The 22,548-nt window shown below is 37.0% G+C and overlaps 1 protein-coding gene and 1 non-coding gene across 5 annotated transcripts in view; both read right to left on the bottom strand.

The window, feature by feature from the left end:
* Window positions 1–3,529: 3,529 nt before the first annotated feature.
* Window positions 3,530–22,548, bottom strand: part of kcnn1a (potassium intermediate/small conductance calcium-activated channel, subfamily N, member 1a) — a 113,882-nt gene continuing 94,863 nt past the window's right edge. For 2 of the 4 annotated variants that reach the window (XM_030161202.1, XM_030161203.1), the window contains 4 exons: window positions 22,028–22,155; window positions 20,269–20,277; window positions 18,044–18,113; window positions 3,530–7,513 (listed from right to left, as the gene is read on the bottom strand). In XM_030161202.1, the coding sequence (XP_030017062.1) occupies window positions 7,208–7,513; window positions 18,044–18,113; window positions 20,269–20,277; window positions 22,028–22,155 (513 nt within the window). In that variant the 3' untranslated portion in view covers window positions 3,530–7,207. The remainder of the gene's footprint in view (window positions 7,514–18,043; window positions 18,114–20,268; window positions 20,278–22,027; window positions 22,156–22,548) is intronic. The other 2 variants (XM_030161204.1, XM_030161205.1) reach the window with 1 other exon arrangement.
* Window positions 14,605–14,720, bottom strand: LOC115438039 (U5 spliceosomal RNA). The gene has a single exon (XR_003938017.1). It is a non-coding gene; the product is annotated as a U5 spliceosomal RNA (small nuclear RNA).

Here is a 22,548-nt window from a genome sequence, read left to right as displayed (position 1 = left end):
GAAAAAACATCAGATTAGCTGCATTAAAAAATGTTTTGATTTTGTATATCACTTTTTGATATTCAAAAATGAAACACATGATGTCCAGTGTAGTGGACATTTTTGGAACTCCACACAAAATTATGAAGGTAGATTTGTTTCTTTATGGCTTTAACCAAAAAAAAAAAAAAAATCAAGGAAAAAAAAAGTGTTCAAATGCAGTATTTTGGATAGTAATTTTTTTTTTTTTTTCATTCAAACACTTTTTTTAAACGATTTTTTTTTTTAGTTAAAGCAATAAAGAAACAAATCTACCTTCATAAAAAAAACAGGTTTATTTAAAAAAAAAAAAAAACAACAACAAAACAATTGCATTGTTTTTTCATGCCTAAAGAGGGATAAAAAATCTCAGGAAAAACATCTTGACTATGATTTTCATAATTCATGCATGAAAGGGTTAATAATAAAAAATAAAAACAGGACATTATAGTCTCCGGTAACTCACAGGCTTTAGGTGTCATGGCTTGTTCTTCATTTGTCCTGGTTGTCTATGTGGTTCTAATAATACCACCAGTAATGCTGAAAAGAAAATGAGTGGAAGTATGTATGAATCTGATGATGAGGAGACACAGGATGATGACCCAAAATATACCACAAAGAAGATTCTCAATCAGTGTGAGAGGAACAAGATAAAGAGGAAGACATAGAAGTTGTTGGAATGACTCAGTCATAGGAGGGGGAAGGAACAGAAGATCCTCAAGGGCCCTCGAAATCCTCAAGATTTAAAGTCTGTAGAGAAGAATACAGGAAAATCCCACCTGAGCGATTAGTTTATCCATACAGGAAGAGAAAGAAAAGGTGTCTTTTTCCTTTCCTTTTCTTTTGTCTTTTCTGCTGTAATTTATGTTTTTTGTCTCATTGCAGTTGGTATTTGGAGTCCATATCCTGGTCAGTCATAAATAAAAACTAATAGTATTCTTGCCAGTTGGTGTCTGTTAAATGAAGTGTTTCAAATGTCAAAATCTTCTCCAATACATATCAGTTGTGTTCAACATAAGAGTAATACACGAGTTCATTTTTGGGTGTTGCAGTCTCATTTGGGGCCTTTTGTGTGTTTATACAGTTAATTTTGTATTTTAAGTAATTTATTCTTATGTACAATATTAATTATATTTGCAGCAGTTTCACAAATAACATTCTTATTTAACCCTTTCATGCATAGTGGTCACTACAGTGGACAGCTATTCTCCAGCTGTTCTCTTATATATTCATGGGTTTTGTTGTTTTAGTTCCATAGTGGATGCTTGTGCATCATCCTCATACACTGACATTCATATCATTCCTATAACTTTGCTGTTCTTGATGAACCTAATCTGCAGTAACATGTTTGAGTGTAAATTAATTGCTAATTGTTATTAGGATGTAACTAACAGTTTTTTTGTTTGTTTGTTTGTTTTTTTTTACTTTTTTTTTTTGCATGCTATCTACATGAAGTAATAACTAGTACTAGAGTATGTTAATATGTGACAAAAAATCAGATTAGCTGCATTAAAAATATTTTTGTCATAGTTTTCACACAGTATATCAGTAAATACATGTTTCTTTGCTTCAAAAATCAAACACATGGTGTCCAGCTGAGTAGACATTTTTGCAACTCTGAAAAAAAAAGTTCATAAAATAATTTCAGTTGCATTGTTTTTTTTTCACGCCTAAAGAGGAATAAATACACTCAGGAAAAAAATCTTGACAAGGTTCTCATAATTCATGCATGAAAGGGTTAAATGTGCTTCATAAATAAAGTTGCATTGGACTATTTGTCACTTCCATATAGACATCAACTACACTGTAACAAATTACTGTAAAAAACAGTATATGTTGTACAGCATCATGCTGTTATTTGTAAATACAGTATAATGCTGTAAATAATGAGGTCTTTAAGGTGCAAATTTAAAGCAGTAAGCTACTGCAAAATTGTACAGTATTCTACAGTGTTTTCTTCAATTCCTCTGCTGCTGTCCGCCCAGAACTGGTCTGAATAAATCATCTAGCATCAAATCCCACCAGCTCATTTAGAAAAGATTGAATTCAACAAATGTTAACTATGGACTTGCTGCATCAAAGGTAAGTGGTTCTTTTTCGAAGCAGAAGGATAAAATAAAATGCGAAAATAACTGGGGATGACTATTTTCACCTGGACTTAACCCCATACAGAACAGGAACGGAGGTCACCTGATGCTTCTACCAACACTGCCATAACTCCACCCTACTCCAGTTGTTCATTGATCAAAGTAATTGTGATTTTATCAACGTAACTGTGGCATTTTGGGTTCATTAAACTTCTTCTTCTTGCAAGAATTTAAGAAAATATGTTAACTACTGAATGGATTTCATGTGGTAGTTTCAATTAATGTAATGTAATATATGATCTCTTGTTAAAGTTCAAGTAAAAGGAGACTGAATTCACAGCACATGTACTAAGCTATGCATTTTGAGCCAATGTTGAACCAAATCACAGAATATGATTGACAGTGAATTGAATAAAAGCTCAGGGTTATAAGGTCATCTCTTGTTTGAGCTTTTTCTAGCAATGTTCATGATTTTGTATTTTAAAATGCAATTTGAAATGTTAAAATCCTAGCTTTTTGCTTAGTTATACTGTAAATATTACATTAAATACGTTTTACAGTAATTTATTGTTTCTTGGAATATGGTAGTTACTGTAAAATGCAGCAACTGTGGCTAACAGTATTTTACTGTAAAAGGTACATTATATACAGCACAGTACCATAATACCTTTTACAGTAAGAAACTGTTGTTGTAGATTACAGCGGAGATACTGTAGAATAACAGTAACATGCTGGCAACTCTAGCTGACAGTATTTTACTGTTATTTAAAGGTAAAATTTGTTACAGTGTATGTTTTCTTTATTTATGTGAATTATTGGAGTTAATACTAATGTCTGGTTAAATCTGGATGTAAGTTGCTGCATTGTTGATGACTTTAAATTAAAATACAGGGGTTGGACAAAATAATGGAAACACCTTCACCTCAAGATGATAATGCCCCAATCCATACAGCTAGAATTGTTAAAGAATGGCACGAGGAACATTCTAATGAAGTTGAGCATCTCGTATGGCCGGCACAGTCCCCAGACCTCAACATTATTGAGCATTTATGGTCAGTTTTAGAGATTCAAGTAAGACGTCGATTTCCACCGCCATCGTCTCTAAAAGAGTTGGAGGGTATTCTAACTGAAGAATGGCTTAAAATTCCTTTGGAAAAAAATTCACAAGTTGTATGAATCAATACCTCGGAGAATTGAGGCTGTAATTGCCGCAAAAGGCGGACCTACACCATATTAAATTATATTTTGTTGATGTTTTAAGGTGTTTCCATTATTTTGTCCAACCCCTGTAGTTATTATGTTAAACGCATATTTCTCCTACTGTACATGTCATCACTGCTATTGTCGGGGGAAATGACGGTAAATAACTTCCGGCCTGAGGTTCATTCATCATTTGCTGTGAAAATAAAAGAAGAGAGTTAAGGTCATAGCTGAAGATAGTCTTTAATGATTTGATCTTGGTGTCTCTCCTCTCTAGGACAAAAGTTCACCTGCAAAATGAAGGAACAGCAACAGTATACAGAGAACATACCATGTTAAACCCATTTGCCATCCATTAAAAGTTGATTTATTCCAGTGCTACTACGTACATTATGCATCATGTGGCAGTGTACACAGAACAATGATGGGTTACATTTCTTCACTTTTGGGGGTTTTTCACTGTTATTGTTCAGTAGAAGTGTATTCTTATACCTGCTCTATGAGGAAAGCCTACTTGTCTGGATAATAAAAGACTCTGGGATGAGTTTTATCACTTGGACTTATCTACCATCATCAGAATAACGTCATGAATGTCCCTCACTTCACTACAAAATACTGTGAATTTTATTTTCCAGAGGAGAAAATTGGGTCACTATTATATATTGGAATGGTGTTTTTGGCAGGTCTTGATTGGTGATAGAGGAAAGGCTAGAAAAAGCAGTTGAAAGGAAAAGATCTTTACAAAAGAAAGAAAAATAAAATGACAGAACCTGGATCATAAGCAGAAAATAAATTGTAAATGACTTGGATTTTAATTTGCTACAGTTGATATCTTTCCGGTCCTGTCTAGGTGTTGTTTTTCTGTATATCTGCAACATGCTGCGCACTGCACCCTGCGACCTTTACCCCTGCAGTTCACCGTTTGTCCCGTTTACTTAGCGACATCTACAATGAGGTCATATTTACAGGACACCCACTCGAGCTGTTCACAACCCCCTTGAGCCAAAACAGACGTCTGTCAGTAAATGAGCTATGGCTCTCATTTTTCTGTCTTTTTATTTATTTATTTATTTTATTTAAAAAAAAAAAAAAAAGTCTACTCTCTCCTTCTGCCTGATGAGGGATGAAGTCCTTAACACCAGTGCTGTCACCTCTCTCTGGGGAAGACACTTCAGCATCTGTGATCCTTCCTGGTGTAACTGAATATTACACACTGAGTGCAACACGGAACATGACCTGCGGGTTCCCCTGCTTCTTTCACTTGTACTGGATTTTTTCTTGTTTTTTTTTTTTTTTTCTTTGGAACCACTGAAAGGTCTTTGCTGCAGGCCATTTGGGAGGCCTCTTAGTGCGTAGGGACTGATGCTCTTAATGATGACAGATGACAAACGAGAGGCTAAAGCTCTGATGTAATGAAGAGGCGGAAACCTTAGATACGAACAAGCAGGTGAGGTCATAATCAAGCAGATAGTCTTCCATTAGCCTTCCTGACTCAATGAATGACACTGATTGAAACAGAGATTGTAATGACATGATAGATCCCCTGTGGAGTGTAGCACTGTACGAGAAGTGGTTAGAGGTGGGGGCAGTAAAGAGTCATGCTTCATCAACTCAAGTTGAAAGGAAAAAAGCTAATATTCATGCTTGATTAAGGTCCACTCTTAGTAAACTGAATATGTTCTTAAATGAAGTGCTCTCTGGTCAGTCCTCAGCCTGTGGGAGTGAACACTCATTCACCATCTCAGAGGGATTGACTTTCATCCCCAAGCATCCTAAAAATACTTCAGATGCAGGAAATAATAGCGATTCTATTTGGGCCATAAAATGAATTTTAGCACTATCATCGTTTTGGGACGTTGTGGGATAATCTACCATTCAAACTACTTTAGGAGAGCATGCTAGCCCGCTAACTCACTGACTTCCTGATCTGCTCCTATTTGGTTTGGAAAATATTTTTTCTCTTCAGATCAAACATTTACAAGTCATCACAGCTCTAGGATGCATCATACCCCATGCCACTGATATGTTCTCAGAAGCTTTCATTTCAGTGAATGTGTTTCCATGTTGTTAGAATACTGTAATGTTAAACTTGTTCAGAGACCAATTCACTGTTCTGTAACCACCAAAGTTTCTTCAGCACTTTTATTTGTATCCTTTCAGGATTCTTTTGTATTAGAGATTTATCTTCACCTCATATTTTAAACAGGGAATGCATTACAGAATCACATTACTGCAACTCTCTAGGTTCTGCAACTCTAAAAACCCTATGTATCCTAGTAAAAAAAATGAAAATTGAGTAAAAAAAAAAACAAAAACACAAAATGAAACAAAGAAAGGCAACAAACAAACTGATGTAAACAAAATAAAATTTAAATTATGTAAATCATGTAAAAGCATCAAGCCATCGGAGGAAGTTCCATTGTCGTTTTTGCACACAACCATGCAAAAGGGGCGGGGCTTGTTTCTCAGTTCGACCTGTAGTGTGTGTGTGTGTGTGTGTGTGTGTGTGTAGGTGCGTGTGTGTGTGTGTGTGTGTGTGTGTGTGTGTGTGTGCGTGCGTCTGTGGCCATATATTCTATCAGCAGACTTCAAGCCATGCCATTTTCTGAAGACCACAGGATACTCGAATTAGTGTTGGTGAGAAAAGTAGATGACTACGTATTTCATTGTTGTGTGTGTGAGTGAGTAGCATTGAGCTAAAAGTGAATTCGTTCTCTGACAAACACACTCACAAATATTCATTCTCAGTCTGTCTCACTTGCACTTTCTCTCTAAATTTTTCCATTTTCTCACTGTGTTAGTACAAATAGAAAAAAAATTAAAACATTACGAGTTGCTGTGTAATGGAGGCAATGTTATGCATTACATTAAGACATTTTCTTTAAATTTTTGGAGAGGAATGTATCTGAAAAAGGAATGCAATGCTGTATTCAGACTGTTAACATCGTAAAAAAGCTTTGAAATTAGTAATTAAATAACCCTCTACTATTTATACATTCAGGCACTGAAAAATCACATGTCAATATGTAACTAAAAAAGATAGTCGCTCTCATTTTTCCCTTGGTAAGAACAAGGAAGCTGAACCCTTGAAGTTGGCAATTGTGTAAATTTTTCCTACCCAGTAGTAATGCCATGTGCATCCCCTTTGCTCTTCTTTGTGTGACAGTTTCCCCTCCCCTTAAGTGCATTTTCAGACACTGACCTGATGTCAGATCATTTGTAGCCACTCCTAAAGCTTTCACCTTAATCTGTGGGAAAGAGTCCATGACACTAGTCTTTTGAAAGGGAAATCCAATGTTTTGTCTCGCTCTCCTCACCGGACAAACAGATAGACGGACGGATGGGTGGACATATGTCCTCCATGGCCTCAGAGGGCCAGCAGGTGAGCCGAGGCCCTCAGCTCCACAGACCAACTTCCCCTTTGAGGTTAAGGACTCTCCGGTGTGATAGCCAGCTCTCACCCCAGCGACCCTGAACTCAGTCATTTTTTAACTATACAAGGGCTTTTACAAAAAAGCTAACTTGAACAGCCATACAATGGCTAAAACATAAACCATATCTCTACTTTATCTCGGTTTTCAGTCATTTTTAAAATTTTTTTCATTTTCTTTTTTAGATGCATTTGTGTTTTTTTTCTTGATTTAAGTCTTTGTTTGCCGTTCTTTGTTCTTTTGGAATAGCTCTGATCCAGTCCTGTGCTGTGAGGCTCAGTCACAGAGGAATTGGTTTTTGGATTTGATGTTGGGGAAGGATCAGGTCAGGGGTTAAGATACGGGGTCATCATTAGTCCAGACATGGACTCACCAGTGGTTATTGGTACGGTTTTAGATGAAACAGAATGAGGTGACGATTTGTTTTGGGAAGTATGGAGCTTGAAGGCGACTGTGGAGGGTTTGTCAAGGTTATCCGCTATCAGAGGAGGTGTGTGGTGCTGTGGAGGGTGAGCGCCGCCTGCGGGCGGTGGAAGTCCAAGATCGCTCAGAACGCTCAGAGCGCTCTGAGGCTAGTGAGGCGGGCCGAAAGCGGTGAACAAAGCCGTCCAGGAAGTCCTGCTGCTGCTGGGTTATGGCTTGGGAGATGAGGCAGGGCAGCGCCTGCAGGCTGCCCGTCACCGAGTCCAGCTTGTCCTCCAATGTGCCGATGCGCTTGTCCAGCTCCTCACTGCGCTCCTGCAGCTCTGACACCAGGTCGTACATCACATTCTGGGTCTAATGAAGGAGAGAAAGTGAATGTGTTTGGGGAGGTGCGAGAAGAGGAAGACAGGGAAGGAAAAGGAGGAGGGTGGGACAAAAGACAGACACCAGAGAATTAAACAATCATGTTTTTTCTGAACATCATCTAGCCCATGTTTTTTTTTTTTACTCCTTATGATGGTATTTGGCTCAACACTGTCTGTATTATTTTATGTACCTTGACATAATTGAAAAAGAAGTCCTCCCTAAAAGGATTATGATGTTTTATAACATTATATTCACAGATAGAGATAAAACAAAGCAAATTATTCCTTTCACTGTCTATTCAATTTAATCTAATTTGAGCCACTTGACGAATACTAATAGTGTAAAGACACAAAGCTTTACACTATGAGTTTAACAAAAGATGTCTGTAAGTATAACCAAATGTATTAACATATATATACTACTTCAGATTATTTCTTACAGTAACTATACATTGACAGGAAAAAAAGGCTTTCACACAATAATTTATCATAAATCACTTATAAAGCTGTAGTCTAAATCAGTCAGGAAGCAGCATGAAGGGGAGTTGTATAGCTTAGCGAGTCAGCATAGATTTTATCATCCCACCATTTAACAACCAGAGTCTCCAATCCATTTATAGCCAGAGGAGGTCTTTAAGTCTTTATGCGTTTGCTTTATACAACTCATTCACTTAATGAAAAGTGTCTTTATTATTTAGGCACATATAGTTCCACAGTGGATTCAAGCAACTATGCATCCAACCCCCCTGTATCAGCAGTTATTCCTGCGTTCTGCTCATGACAAAGTTATAGAGTGAAAGAGCACTGCAAAATACTGAGATTTAATAGATTATCCATCGATGATTAAGTTAGTCAAAAAGAATTGAGATAATTTGATGTTTTCCAGTGAAAAACTTTAAAATCAAACAACTAATAGCTGTTGTGTGTCATTGAGTTTAAAGGTGCAGGAGACTTTCGTGACCAATTTTTCATCAAATCTGTTAAACCTCAGTCATAGCCTAAGTGTCACGAATCTGTAAATCTTTCTGTGATTACTCACCTGAATCTCTTGCATTGCAGTGAACAGTTTTGAAGTGCTAGCCGCTATAAACAGACCATGTGTTTACAAACGAGCTGGGAGGCCACTCGGGCTTCTTCGGAATTTTGTTGTGATGTGCATTGTGGGAAGTGAAGGCTCGCGCAGCCACCTGACAGCGGCAGCTGGAACAGACACGATCGGAAACGGCAGGAACTCCCTTCCCTCTAGGCATATTCCTCCAGCCGTTTCCGCCTTTCCGCGTGTTTGTTTCATCCATATAATATCATATGGTTGCGCTGCTGCTGTCAGGTGGCTGTGCGATCCTCCCTTTCCCACAATGCACGTCATGACAAAATTCCAAAGATGCCCGAGTTACCTCCAGGGTCGGTTTATAAACACACGGTTTGTTTATGGTGGATGGCACTAAGAAATTGTTCACCGTAATGCAAGAGATTCAGGTGAGTAATCACAGAAAGACTTACAGATTCGTGATACTTAGGCTATGACTGAGGTTTTACAGATTTGATGAAAAATTGGTCACGAAAGTCCCCCGCACCTTTAAATAACAGCAACAGCATTATTTATTTTGGTTATTTACGACAGTAGCAAGACATTCTCAAGAAAAAAGGTAATAATTTATCATAAATCACTTGAAAAGACAAAATATCAAGACTGATAATATTGATAAAAATATTAACATTTAAATTATCCATCAGTGATTAATATTGAGACAATTTTTGCAGAGTATTTCATCAAGTGGATTACTGGAAAGCAACAGAAACAGTTTTATTTTAGATGCATGTACCTTTAAACTGAACAGAGACAGAGTTTCTACCTAGAATCAACCCCCTGGGATTAGGAGACTGTTCTGGTCAAAAATCAAATGCCTCATGTCTGTCTCATGTACATGACAGGAATGAAAGGACGTTCTCTATGGACGTTTAGAAAGAGGCACTGAGCCACTGAAGCGGTGTCGGGTGGACACAGATGGATCTGACCATTGAGCAGAGTAAGGGCAAGTAAACACACATTAAAGGCGCTGGCCTTCAAACCTTTTAAAATACACTGGAGTGCAAATGCCATCCACATCAAATGAGGCTGTAGTCGTGCACCTCCCTTTGAACCTCCTCGCTGCTCTGCTCTGGTAGGTCAGCTGATGTCTATACAGCTGGATGTTCTGAACTATGGCTGCATTTTCACTCTTAGGGCCATGAAAGTACTGAATAGAGCAAATGTTAGCTTCAGGCTCTTCAAGCTCTAAATCACTCTTGTGATTGTCCAAGGATCCAGGGCACAGTCTGATTAGTTATACAAAAGGATGCCACAGGAAACACACTCTCACCCTCTGACTTGAGTTGTTTGACATGTTAACAGTGTAAAGACAAATCTACATTTTTAAGAGTTTCATCCTATAGAGGGTATGCACATATGTCACTTCCTCCTCAGGCCACGCCCCTCTAAGTCAGACTGAGTGACAAAAACCAACCTGCTCAACATGACGGAGTATAGCAGTAAACACAGCGAGACCGGGAAAATGTAAAATTTGAAATTAAATTAAGGACAGCTGGACTGGACATGGATCTGTACGAGCTACCAAAGAACAAGTGGTCCATGAACATTGACATGTGGACAGAAATCGCGTATCCGGACATCCAGGGTGTAGGGGATCATCATTATTTTTACCTGAAACAAATATACATGGTTTCATCTAGGGATCTAGGGCTCCGATACTCAGTGTGTGTACTCGTACTCGTAAAAGTAATCCGATACAAATGCACTGATACCACTTCCGGCCGTGTGACATTCCCAGTTCAGTGCAGCAGGTACGAGGAGGAGGAATAATGTGTGATGAGTGTGAAGAGTGTGGAGATTTAACCAAATAAATGACAGTGATAAAAGTAACACTGACTGACAGTAACGTTAAAGACACAGACAGATACGGACGCAGTGTTCTGTCCGTCCTCTGCGTACATTCCATCCGTTTTCCAGGTGCTGGCAGATGCATACCCTGACGGAGAATACCACCGGGAGTACGGAGCGGTGCGGACCGCCGCCAGCGGAAGTGAAAACGAAACTTATCGCTCATTTCTCTTTTCTCTACCTGCTGAAGCTAAGCTGTTAAACCTCACCAGTGAAAATGCAGCAGTATTAGTATCACATTAGTGTTGCCTCTGTCGTCTCCATGTTTGTTATTACTGACTTTCTTCTTCTTCTTCTTCTTCTTCTCAAAAAACGTTACTCTTCTTCGTAGTATTTGTCCAGTGTGGTTAATTAAGAGTGGTGCCCCCTGGTGGATTAAACTCTCATTCCAAAACATTAAATGTCAGTAACAGCACTTTGTTCCAGTCAGACTAATGACAACGACAATAAAGCAGATTTACAAAAGGAACTAAGGACTGGAATGGGATTATTAAGTACTCGTATCGGTACTCGGTATCGGCAAGTACTCAAATGTAAGTTCTCGTACTCGGTCTGGAAAAAAGTGGAATCGGTGCATCCCTACTCTCAATGTCCAACTCCTGGGTTCTTTTCCTCTGTTATACTGCAGATCTTACACAAAATTTTCACAACTTCTAACCTGTATCCACTGGACACAAAAATGCTGGGCCCCAGGAATTTGTCACATTAACCCTCCCCCTTTACGGTGCCCCAGTGCATGGGGACGTTTGAGAATTCTGGGACTGCAGACAGTTCGGTTCAGTTGAACGTCAGTGCCAGTAATGTAGGATATAGATGTAAGAAAACTCAGTCCCAACCTGCCTGTTATTTACATTGGTTCGTTGTCCCCCCCAAGGAGGAAATTCATTGAGCAGAAGTAGGGATGTAAAAACCAGAGGCGGGGGTTGATCTCCCCTATCCCCCCCAACAAATCGCATCCTGAATAAGTGTAAAATTTCTTTTCAGAATATGTCTTTTCTGGACAAGGTATATCAGGCGTTTGCCACATGCAGTCCTTCAGAAAGTGCCAAACTGCCCTTCAGTGAATGGGTTTCCTGTTTTGGTAATTAATTCACTCACCACATAACAGGCTTCAACTGCAGCATCAGCATCCTCTGGCTTTATGGAAAAGATTTTGCTGAGATGTTAGCCTTCTGTGTAGCTGCATGGCTTGTTTTTTCCTCTTATCTCCCTGGTACTTTTCATTATGTGTTTAGCTGACACTCAAGATCATATTTCTTTACAGACTTCTTCCTTGCATTTCCATTGAACTCCATAAAAATGATGCAATGTCCATCCTTCTTGAAAATGCCTGTTTTCATCAGCTACTATCCTTTTCAGTTCATCTTTGTTGAACCAAAATCAAATATCAAACAAAGCTTCAATATCTGCTGTAAGTAAAGTAAAGTAAAGTAAATTTTATTTATAGAGCACTTTTCACAGACAGAGTCACAAAGTGCTTTATCAATGCTGTCATTATATACAGGCAACCTATGACCTTTAACATCATTTATAGTCATTTGAACAGAAAAGGGTAGTTTAAAAAGTCCTGCCCTGGTGACTTCATGGGACATAAGTTCATAAAAATGAATAGTGGTCAATGACAAGAGATCAATAATATCTGGACACCATTTCAATTGTGCCATCATTTACACATGTGATCTTTATCAGTGTAGGAGCTAATTTTACAAGTGGTTCATGGCAAAGATAGTAAAGAAACATCAGGTTTAGTATTAAACAGCTTCATGAACTGAATTTCTTGTCGCATTTAAACATGCCACCAACACCAAAACAGTCGCTGCCTCTGCACATTTTGAGAGTGAGGGGAAAAAATATTAAAGGAGTGACATTTTGCTTTTTTTAAAAATGGAATTATGCCTTTTTATATGTCTCTGATTTCCCATGCAACCTTAATACAAAATTAAATCTGACCTGACAAAATCATATTGACAACATTTTAAAGGAGTGATATTTTGCTTTTTTTAAAAAAAAAAAAAAAAAAAAATGGAATTATGCATTTTAAAACATCTCCCTGCGGTCTACATAAACTGTAAATGCTATGCTTGGGTCCGAATTCTTCATTAATTCAACTCCACAGGTCCATGTTGAGCCCTATATCTGAGTAATGACACCAGAAAGGTGGTTTTGAGCGCTGGCCCTTTAAATGCACATGAGCCACTTCAAGCCCCGCCCCCTCCAGGTTGTTGGCTGTGCTGCTCTGTCCCGTTCAATCAACACTTTAGGTAATCGGCTCAAAGTTTGGACATATTTTCAGTTTTTACTACAACCGCTGCTGCTGATAAACAATTATGTCGTACTCAGAGAAATTACCGTCGGAAGTCTTGACCTTATATGTGCAAATGTCATGACGTAACTAGTTATAAAACATAACAAATTAAGAAGGAATTAAAACGAGTTGTAGAAATCTACTTGATTTTTGCCGGAATTGATATAAAGATAGCTTTGCAGCACCTAGAGGGTTCAAATTCAAACTTTTTGAACTAATAGCGTCCCCAAATACACAAATAAATGAACCATAAACTAATAAAAGTGGGTTTAGCAAAATATGACCCCTTTAAAGCCTTACATTTTTATTTCTTTTTAAGTAACTGTGGGAATCCTGGTGTGCTGAGTGATTCAGCATGTTCACATTTCTGTTGTATTTTTGTCATTGTATCAGTAAGTTTGGAAATATTTTCAGTACGGACTACAACCGCTGCTGCTGACAAACAACTATGTTGTACTCTGAGAAATGTTCATCGGAAATCTTGACCTTATATGTGCAAATGTTGTGACGTAACTAGTTATAGACGCAACAAATTAAGCAGGAATTTAAACTGGTTGTAGAAATTCACTCGATTTTTGCCAAAATGAATATAAAGATAGCTTTGCAGCCCCTGGAGGGTTCAAATTCAAACTTTTTGCACAATTAGGGTCCAAATACACAAATAAATGAACCATAAACCAATAAAAGTGGGTTTAGGAAAATATGACCCCTTTGAAAGAGGTGAAAACCACTGCAGTCTGGTCATGTTGAAGCTGTAGAGAAATCTTTATCAACTCCGGAGGTATGTACGAGGACACCACCTCCACAGCTTTCAGGTGTGCAGCGTCTATGTCTTCCTATTTTCACAGTCTGATACTTCGACAGTTTTACAACAGACTGTAACTTTATTGACTAAAATCATCTTTTAAATCAACAATCATCACATGTATAAATGATGGCATTACTGAAAGGGGATCAAACATTTACTTGTCTCTTCCAATTGACTGCAAAACAGTTTTATCCTGACATTCTGCACAATGGGAAGGGGTGCAACTTCACTCCCTATTTTGCAGGCTTGGCCATCTTATAGCATGAAACTACTTTTTTGTGATGAGGGTCTGGCATTAAAAAGGTTTTATTCCATCCCAACATACAAGACATATCACTAGTCGCTTTTCCATTGACCCACAAATTGCACGAATATAACTTGCACATAAAAATTTACCTAAAACTCCAAAACTCTAATTTTTTTCATTAAAAGTTTTTGTGCTGGGAAGAGGTATTGTTTTTTGGGTGTAGCGAAATGGTATGTCATGCAAAACTGAAATGGAAAGACCTTTTTCCAAAACTAGAGTCATGTGAATTAAAAAAACTGACGCTGACGGACGTTACAACACGCAAAGAAGAGTTTTAAAAGAAACATGGTATGTGTGGACACTGAAGGAAACCAAATGATGTTTTAATTTAGTACGGGATAGAGGGGTCATATATAATAATAATAAATATATCTGTAAATCAACATGATATTTATGTTCGTCGCCATGTTTATGGAATGACTTCTCATGTCATCTCACGATAATAAATAAGCAAATCATCGCATTTGTGATTTAATGGAAAAACTCACATTACGCACTTCTGTTTTTTGGGACATTTAGTAAATATCGGTAAAGTTTTGCACATATCTCCAATGGAAAAGTGGCTACTGACAAGCAGTAAGTGTCTAAACTGAAATGTAAATACCAGTGTACAGGGTAGCTGGAAACTACAATACCAGGTAAACAAACTCGATACTTTCTTGGCTAAACATGAAAGCCAACATTTGTATTTTGCCCGTTTTTTTTTTTTTTTTTTTTTCTTAAACCCCACAGTTTAACAGGGCATCAAAAAATTAAATCAATCTCTTATTGGTCCTCTGCATGGAAATCTTTAGTAAAAGGCAAAAGATTTATTCAATCTGTAGAAAACCCAGAGTGAAATTTGCCTGTATTTTTAACAGAATGTGATGCTAAAATCATCAACAATTAATTGCTTGGTCTTTTTTCTAGCTCACAAACATAAACCACTTCAAACTCTACAAAGAAAACCTGACCTGAGTGTGTACCATGGACCACAGAACTGATATAGGCCTCTACTTACTTATGAAAAAGACAATTAACCTATTGTAACCACATATATCCTACACTGTTCCCTAAATATCACCACAATTTCCGAACTCAGGTAGATCTGCCTGTTAGAAAACAATAAAGCCTTTTATCTACACCGCTTACTTCATACAGTTAACTTTAATCCAACACTTCACATGATGGTTATCTAGGCAGATTTGACTAAATAATAAAACAGAAAAAAATAACATTCCAGAGGTCTTTTTGGACTCTCCATCATTTAAAATCATATCTGAGGTTAAATATGATCTAAAAAAGTTGGTACGTGCCCCCACACACTGGGATTTTTGGGCAATGGTGGATATTTTGGACATTGCCAGGGACTCTGAGAACTTGGAAACAGTCCTTATGTAACGTTTATAGAGTAGTCTCTTTAACCCTCAAAATACTTAACCGCCACCGTCGACAAATGCACTAATGTGTGTTTTAATAATTAAAGTAAAAAATGTCAAATGTAGTTTCCCAGCTTTTCACACAGGTTGAAATTGATTTTGTTGTAGGGACAGAATGCGGTGATGCAAAATTGAAAAAAAAAAAAAAATATATATATATATATATATATATATATATATATATATATTAGGTGTCTAAAATACAGATAGTTGTGTTAAAATGTGAAGAGTAAAGGTAAAAAATGCAGATATTTGAAAACTCCGTATTAAAATATATGTACTATTAATACTACTTTGTGTGTATACATATATGTCTATTTATGCATAATTTTCTTTGCCTTATGTCCTAAAAGTGTGATTGGCTATGTGTACAAATGTGTTATAATAATAATAATAATAATAATAATAATAATAATAATAATAATAATAATAATAATAATAATAATTAATAATAATAATAATAATAATAATAATAATAATAATAATAATAATAATATTATGATCCATTTTTTAAACTTATTCATTTACTTTATTGTTTATTGTACACTTTTTTGTAGCATGACTGTAAATACTATTTTGTGTGTTGCCATATATCTATTTATGCATAATTTTCTTTGTCTTCTTTCCAAAAAGTGTGATTGGCTATGTGTACAAACTTGTTAATATCATAATTATTATCTTTTTTTTTTTTTTTTTTACTTATTTATTTACTTTTTTTCTTTCCTTTTCTTCCTTTCAGTGAGCATTATTGATACCTTTTTTCTGTGCAAAGAAAAACCAAACCAAAACAAAACAGTGGACTTTGTACTATTAAAGTCCTGTTTCATGTCTTATGAGACTGCTCTGAATAAAAAAATTGAATTAAAAAAAACAACAAAATGTACTATGTTACTTTCCACCTTTAGGTTAGGTCACGCCTTTACTTACTTACTTACTTACTTACTTTTCTCTCTTCTTCTTCTTTCTTTCATGTTTTATTTTTATTATAGGAAAGTATCATTGTACTTTTAGAATGTAAGTCCTTTTTAAGTATTTGACTATAACCATTCAGCCTGAGCATATTTTTCTACATTTGTCATTGTTTAATGGTTTTCTTCCTGTATATTATTAGTACTTTGTAACCATGGGATGTTTTATTATGTTGGTTGTTTGTCCAGGACAACAGATGGAAATTAGCTCCTATGCTAAATCTAGTGCACGGATCTTGTTCTTTGTAACAAATGCTAATACACACTGTCCTGTAGCTAAATAAACACTAAAATACTAAATACTGCGCCTTTATTTAATTATGTGACTTTGTCTTGATGAAGTGCCAGATTAGTGTAACAATTAGGGCTGGGCAAGTTAATGCGTTATTACCTTGTTAACGCATTCATTAAATAACACAGACAATTTTTTTTTTATCCCACATTAATGCTATTTTATTCTAACTCATATTCTTCTGCCCCTGCTTGTGTGCGTGTAGCAATTAGCTTGGCAGATAGACAACAGGTTTCCCAAGAAATCTTTTTCTTGAGACTCACTGTAAAACTGCAACATACATACAAAATATGTCTGTTCTGTTCATTGCCTTAGTACATTTACATGGCGTTATACATTTAAATGAATGGGAAAAAGATTGCTAGCTCGATGCTAACTTGAATGGGAAAATAGATAGACACGCTAACGATTAGCATTTACAGATTAATTTAAGATTTCCAACGTCTTTTTATCCAGCAACAAAGGTTCACATCAGAGATATTTTATACTATTCATTCTTACACCAACTGAACATAAAATACTCACAGGCAAAAGTTTTTCAGGCCATACAAACAGTGAAAGAAATGTGTCTGTTAGTTCCTTCTTATGTCCGAACTGTCTACAATAACACCGTAAGTACAAAACATACGTTAATGCAACTTATTCCGACCACTAGAGGGCCCCCTTTGCTTGCTTTGAACAACTGAAAATCACATTATTGGGCTTATTAGTATTAGTACTTACAGGGGTTGGACAAAATAATGGAAACACCTTAAAACATCAACAAAATATAATTTAATATGGTGTAGGTCCGCCTTTTGCGGCAATTACAGCCTCAATTCTCCGAGGTATTGATTCATACAACTTGTGAATTGTTTCCAAAGGAATTTTGAGCCATTCTTCAGTTAGAATACCCTCCAACTCTTTTAGAGACGATGGCGGTGGAAATCGACGTCTTACTTGAATCTCTAAAACTGACCATAAATGCTCAATAATGTTGAGGTCTGGGGACTGTGCCGGCCATACGAGATGCTCAACTTCATTAGAATGTTCCTCATGCCATTCTTGAACAATTCTAGCTGTATGGATTGGGGCATTATCATCTTGAGGTGAAGGTGTTTCCATTATTTTGTCCAACCCCTGTATTAGTGGTCTTAAGACTCCTGTTGGTCACTCACAAGCAGAAATAAACTGGTGTGGACATAAACATGGAGAAAAGCAGCGGTCTGTTCCATGGACATTTTCATTTTAAATGTCTTCAGATGGTGGGGTTGAGAAGGACAAAGTTCAATGTGGAATTATTTTTTATCACTACTACTTCGAGTACTTCGAGTCTGAAATATCACTTAAAGGAAATACACGCTGTTGATGCCGGCAACCCCCCCTCCAATATAACTATGCGATTAATCATGATTAATCGCAGAAATCTATGCGATTAATTGCGATTAAAAATTTTAATCGCTGCCCAGCACTAGTAACAATATTAAAGTGACAGAAGTCTTACCTTTGCCAGGTCCACCAAGGTGTTGGCCTGATCGTTGAGTTTTCTTTGCTCCATCTTCACACTGCGCAGTCTGGATGGAGGCAGAGGGAGGTGGGAAACAGGAAGAAGGAAAGAGCAAAGGAGGGAATAGGGGATAAGAGAGGGGAGCGTGGGTCGTAAGAGTAGAGAAACAGGTTGTTTGGGGTTATGAAGAGGCAGAAAGGGCCAACAGGGAAGAAAAAAGAAGGAGGAGGAGGAGGAACAACACATTGTCTTTATCAGGAGGGCTCTCTCACTAATGACATTGACAAGAGAGAGGACAGCCTGCATGCATCTTAAATATATGTACTTTACATGTCTATATGTATACATATATTGAGACGTGTATATATGTATAGATATATATATATAAAAACAAGCATTAGTGGTCTTGATCAATGCAATACCAACCAATACATGCAAAATTACAGAGGCATACTGCAGTCATTTTGAAAAAAGTGAAGAGTGTTTGTCATGTTTTATCACAATATTTTTCTTATTATAACAAGATCTTTTTCTCATATACCAATGCTGGGAAAAGGTTTAGCCTAAAAAAAAAATATATATATATTTCTTGCAATCAGACTCAGTCTCAATAAAGAGAGATGATCTTGTTACAACACATCTGAAAATCTGTTTTTCCAATATGAGAGGAAATAATAATAATAATCAAGTCAAATAAATGCTGTTATGACTCCAATGACAAAACATGATGCTTTTTCCAGGAAGAGTGCAATATGCTTCCATACAAGAAAACCCCAAAAACTCTTTTTGTGAAATCAAAAAACATTCCCTTCACTTTTTCACCCAAAAATAAGACATCAAATAAAGGAAAAGATGACATGCCCGTTGTCAGTGCTACACACAGCTCAGAGGCAGGAGTTTATATATATATACAGTATATACACACTGGTCATTCAGTAAGCGTGCAGTGACTGTGAGTGGATTGTGCACGATGACACTCCTTCAGTGCTGGGTTGTGTGTGTGTGTTTGTGGATGGCACAGATAAAAGATGAAGCTTGTCAGAAATAAATTCTCTAATGACACTGCTGAACATACGGCAACATAAACATTTCAAATAACGTGTACCATGACACACTGGACGTGTTTTGTGATGCCTTCAACATTGTGCCTCCTTATCTCTAATCAAATACATTACGGTTCTGTAAGAAACTGTTAGCGCTGATGTGAATAATGTGTCATTGTTAGCGGTGGCATCACACAGCCATCATCTGGATGTGTGAGAGGAAGAATTTCCCTGTTCGGCAAATTATGAGACAGGATGACATTCAAGGGCATTTATTCATGTGCAAATCAGTATATCAGAGCAGAGTGAGACTGCTCGCTTACGGCTCTATCTCTGTGGGAAACCGGTTCAGCTCATATGTGTCTGTTTGCTTGGCTTTGTTATCCCTTATGGCTGTTGAAGAATAGGGGCTAAACGCGCTAGTTATTAGTGTAACGCATTATGAGTACAATTTAGCACGACAAAACCCCCGTCTTAGATGTTGTGCCGTATCCTATCATGACATGTCATCGATGTCATAGGCAACCGTTAGTCGTTTAGTCTCAAATAAGACAAGATGGCCATGTAAAGAAAAAGAAAAAACAAACAAAAACTCAACATTTAAACAACAGTAGACATTTCAAACTTCAGTATACATTACAGTGTGTGTTCATGTCATCACAAAAAAATCATCAGGAGTGTAGGATGAGTTCTGTTAATGCAGGTTAATATAGCCTCCAGAGCAGCTATATTAATCATGGGCAACATTGTACAGTACATCATAGATGATTATGAACCGCTGGCCAGGCCAACAAAGCTCCAAGCTCATTCGGTGCAAGATGCTTTTTTTTTTTTTTTTTCTTTCACACTTTCTCTCCAGACAACCCTCCACTATTAAGACCGGTGGCAAAATGTTGATGCTTATTTTGTTTCATTCCATTCAGAAGGGGGGATGGGAGGGAGAAGGAAAGAGTAAATGGAACACTGAAGTAAAGAAAAATACAAAAAACAAAAATAAGTCAGCATCCAGCAAAAACGTTTTTGGTAACAAACGCTGTGTGTGTGTGTTTTTTTTTTTTTTCTTTTTTTTTTTCTTTTTTTTTTTTCATGCATGTCAAATGTAGACATGGAAGAAAGGAGGAGGAGGAGGAGGATGTCAAGGAAACAGTAGGAGGAGGATACATAGAAGACTCAACTTACTTCTGAGCTCTGCAGTGATAGAGCAAAACAAAGACAAAACACAGTACAGAGTTTTAACCCCACAACATTCACGAAACGAGTGAAACCATTACACTTCTCACTGTAAGCACAGGGTCAAAGGGGGTCGGAGGGAGAGGGGGACGGGGAGGGGAAGAGGAAGGACCATTACACTAGGCTGCAGAGTGTGTGTGTGTGTGTGTGTGTATGTCTGCATGTGAAAGAGCTTACATGTATGCGAGCATTAACAATCACAGGAAATTGTAATCTGGGGGAGGATATTGTAACAAACACTAGAGGTGTGTGTTACTACCAAACATTCACAGCTACCACTTTACATTCCAGCTGTCAGATAACAATACAACTATAAATAATGGTGCATACATATCATACTGTATATAACATTCGCGTGAGTTGATTTAAAGACTTAATGAGCATGCCAGGGTTTCTACAGGTCGCAATAAGTTAAATTTAAGACTTTCTACAAACATTATGAATGCATTTAAGAGTTATTTCATTTTTATTGAGTCTCTGGGTGTGTTTACAGAATATATAAGATGATGATGCCTTTATACAGGGTGTCCCATAAGTCTCCATACATAGGAGACATAATACATATGGTTCTAACATGTATTTCTTTATATTTCTTCTTTCTAGTTCTTCAGCAGTGGAGGACACGCATTGAAATGTGTTCCCGACAAAATGGCAGTCATATAGAGCATATTATATAAATAAAAATGGTTGATGTCAAGAAATGTTTATTTTTCCTATGTATGGAGACTTATGGGACGCCCTGTATATGTCTCTGATTTCCCATGCAATCTTAATACAAAATTAAATCTGACCTGACAAAATCATATTGACAAAATTTTTCAGTGTTGTTATGAATGAAGCATAAGCAGAGGCCAGAGTCAATCTATCCCTTGAGTCCTGTCTCTCGAAAAGCTGTATCAAAATTTAACTATTTTAATGTTTTTTAAGGATATCTGGCTTTAAAGGAGTGATATTTTGCTTTTTTAAATGGAATTATGTATTTTAAAACATCTCCGTGTGGTCTACATAAACTGTAAATGCTATGTTTGGGACTGAATTCTTCATTAATTCAACTCCACAGGTCCATCTTCAACCCTATTTCTGAGTAATGACACCAGAAAGGTTGTTTTGAGCGCTGGCCCTTTAAATGCATATGAGCCACTTCAAGCTCCACCCCCTCCAGGTTGTTGGCTGTGCTGCTCTGTCCCGTTCAACCAATAACTGAACATTTTAGGTAATCGGCTCACAGTTTGGACATATTTTCAGTTTTTACTACAACCGCTGCTGCTGATAAACAATTATGTCGTACTCTGAGAAATTACCGTCGCAAGTCTTGACCTTATATGTGCAAATGTCATTACGTAACTGGTTATAAAACGTAACAAATTAAGAAGGAATTAAAACGAGTTGTAGAAATCTACTCGAATTTTGCCAGAATTGATATAAAGATAGCTTTGCAGCACCTGGATGATTCAAATTCAAACTTTTGGAACTATTAGGGTCCAAATACACAAATAAATGTACCAAAGGGTTTAGCAAAGTATGACCCCTTTAAAGCCTTACATTTTTATTTCCTTTTAAGTATCTGTGGGAACCCTGGCGTGCTGAGTGATTCGGCATGTTCACATTTCTGTTGTATTTTTGTCATTGTATCATTATTTTTAACTTCTCCTTTGGTCAATCATTAGATATTGCAATCATATAAAACAAAAATCAGCCCGAGACTTACTGGTGAATGGCTTGGAGAAACTTGCGCTGGTGTTTCCGCACCTTGGCGTGATCTATCTTCTTGACCAACTTAGTGTGTTTGTAGATGAGCCATGTTTCCCTGAGTACATTGGCAGCTGTGTTCTTTACCTGCGAAATGAGGTTAAAAGAGATGCGATGTAAGCGGCGGCACCACGGATCCGCATCAGTGAGATGTATTACAATAACAATCTGTTCTGAATTGGCATTATCCTTGTAAAAGAACAAAACCTGCAATAAAGGTGAAACAGTGGCAAGATGACAAAACTGAGTATTTGAGAAATATTAGCTTTGACACTTTATTAAGAGCAGAGTGGATGTAAAAAGAAAGCAAAGTAAGCAAGGTGACACAAAACAGGGGAAAAGAACCTTTGGCTTGGATTGTTTTACTTTATAATGGACATGTATACACCAAGGTTATAATAGTTTTGGATTTTTCATTATAGTTTAGTTTTATTTAGTTCTGACTTTCTTTCTCTAATTAAGTTAGTTTTAATTAGTTTT

The sequence above is a fragment of the Sphaeramia orbicularis genome, chromosome 17 (genome assembly GCF_902148855.1).
Source record: "Sphaeramia orbicularis chromosome 17, fSphaOr1.1, whole genome shotgun sequence".
Classification (NCBI taxonomy): Eukaryota; Metazoa; Chordata; class Actinopteri; order Kurtiformes; family Apogonidae; genus Sphaeramia; species Sphaeramia orbicularis.
The sequence above is the reverse complement of the archived record's forward strand: the minus strand, read 5'-3'. Positions and strand labels throughout refer to the sequence as shown.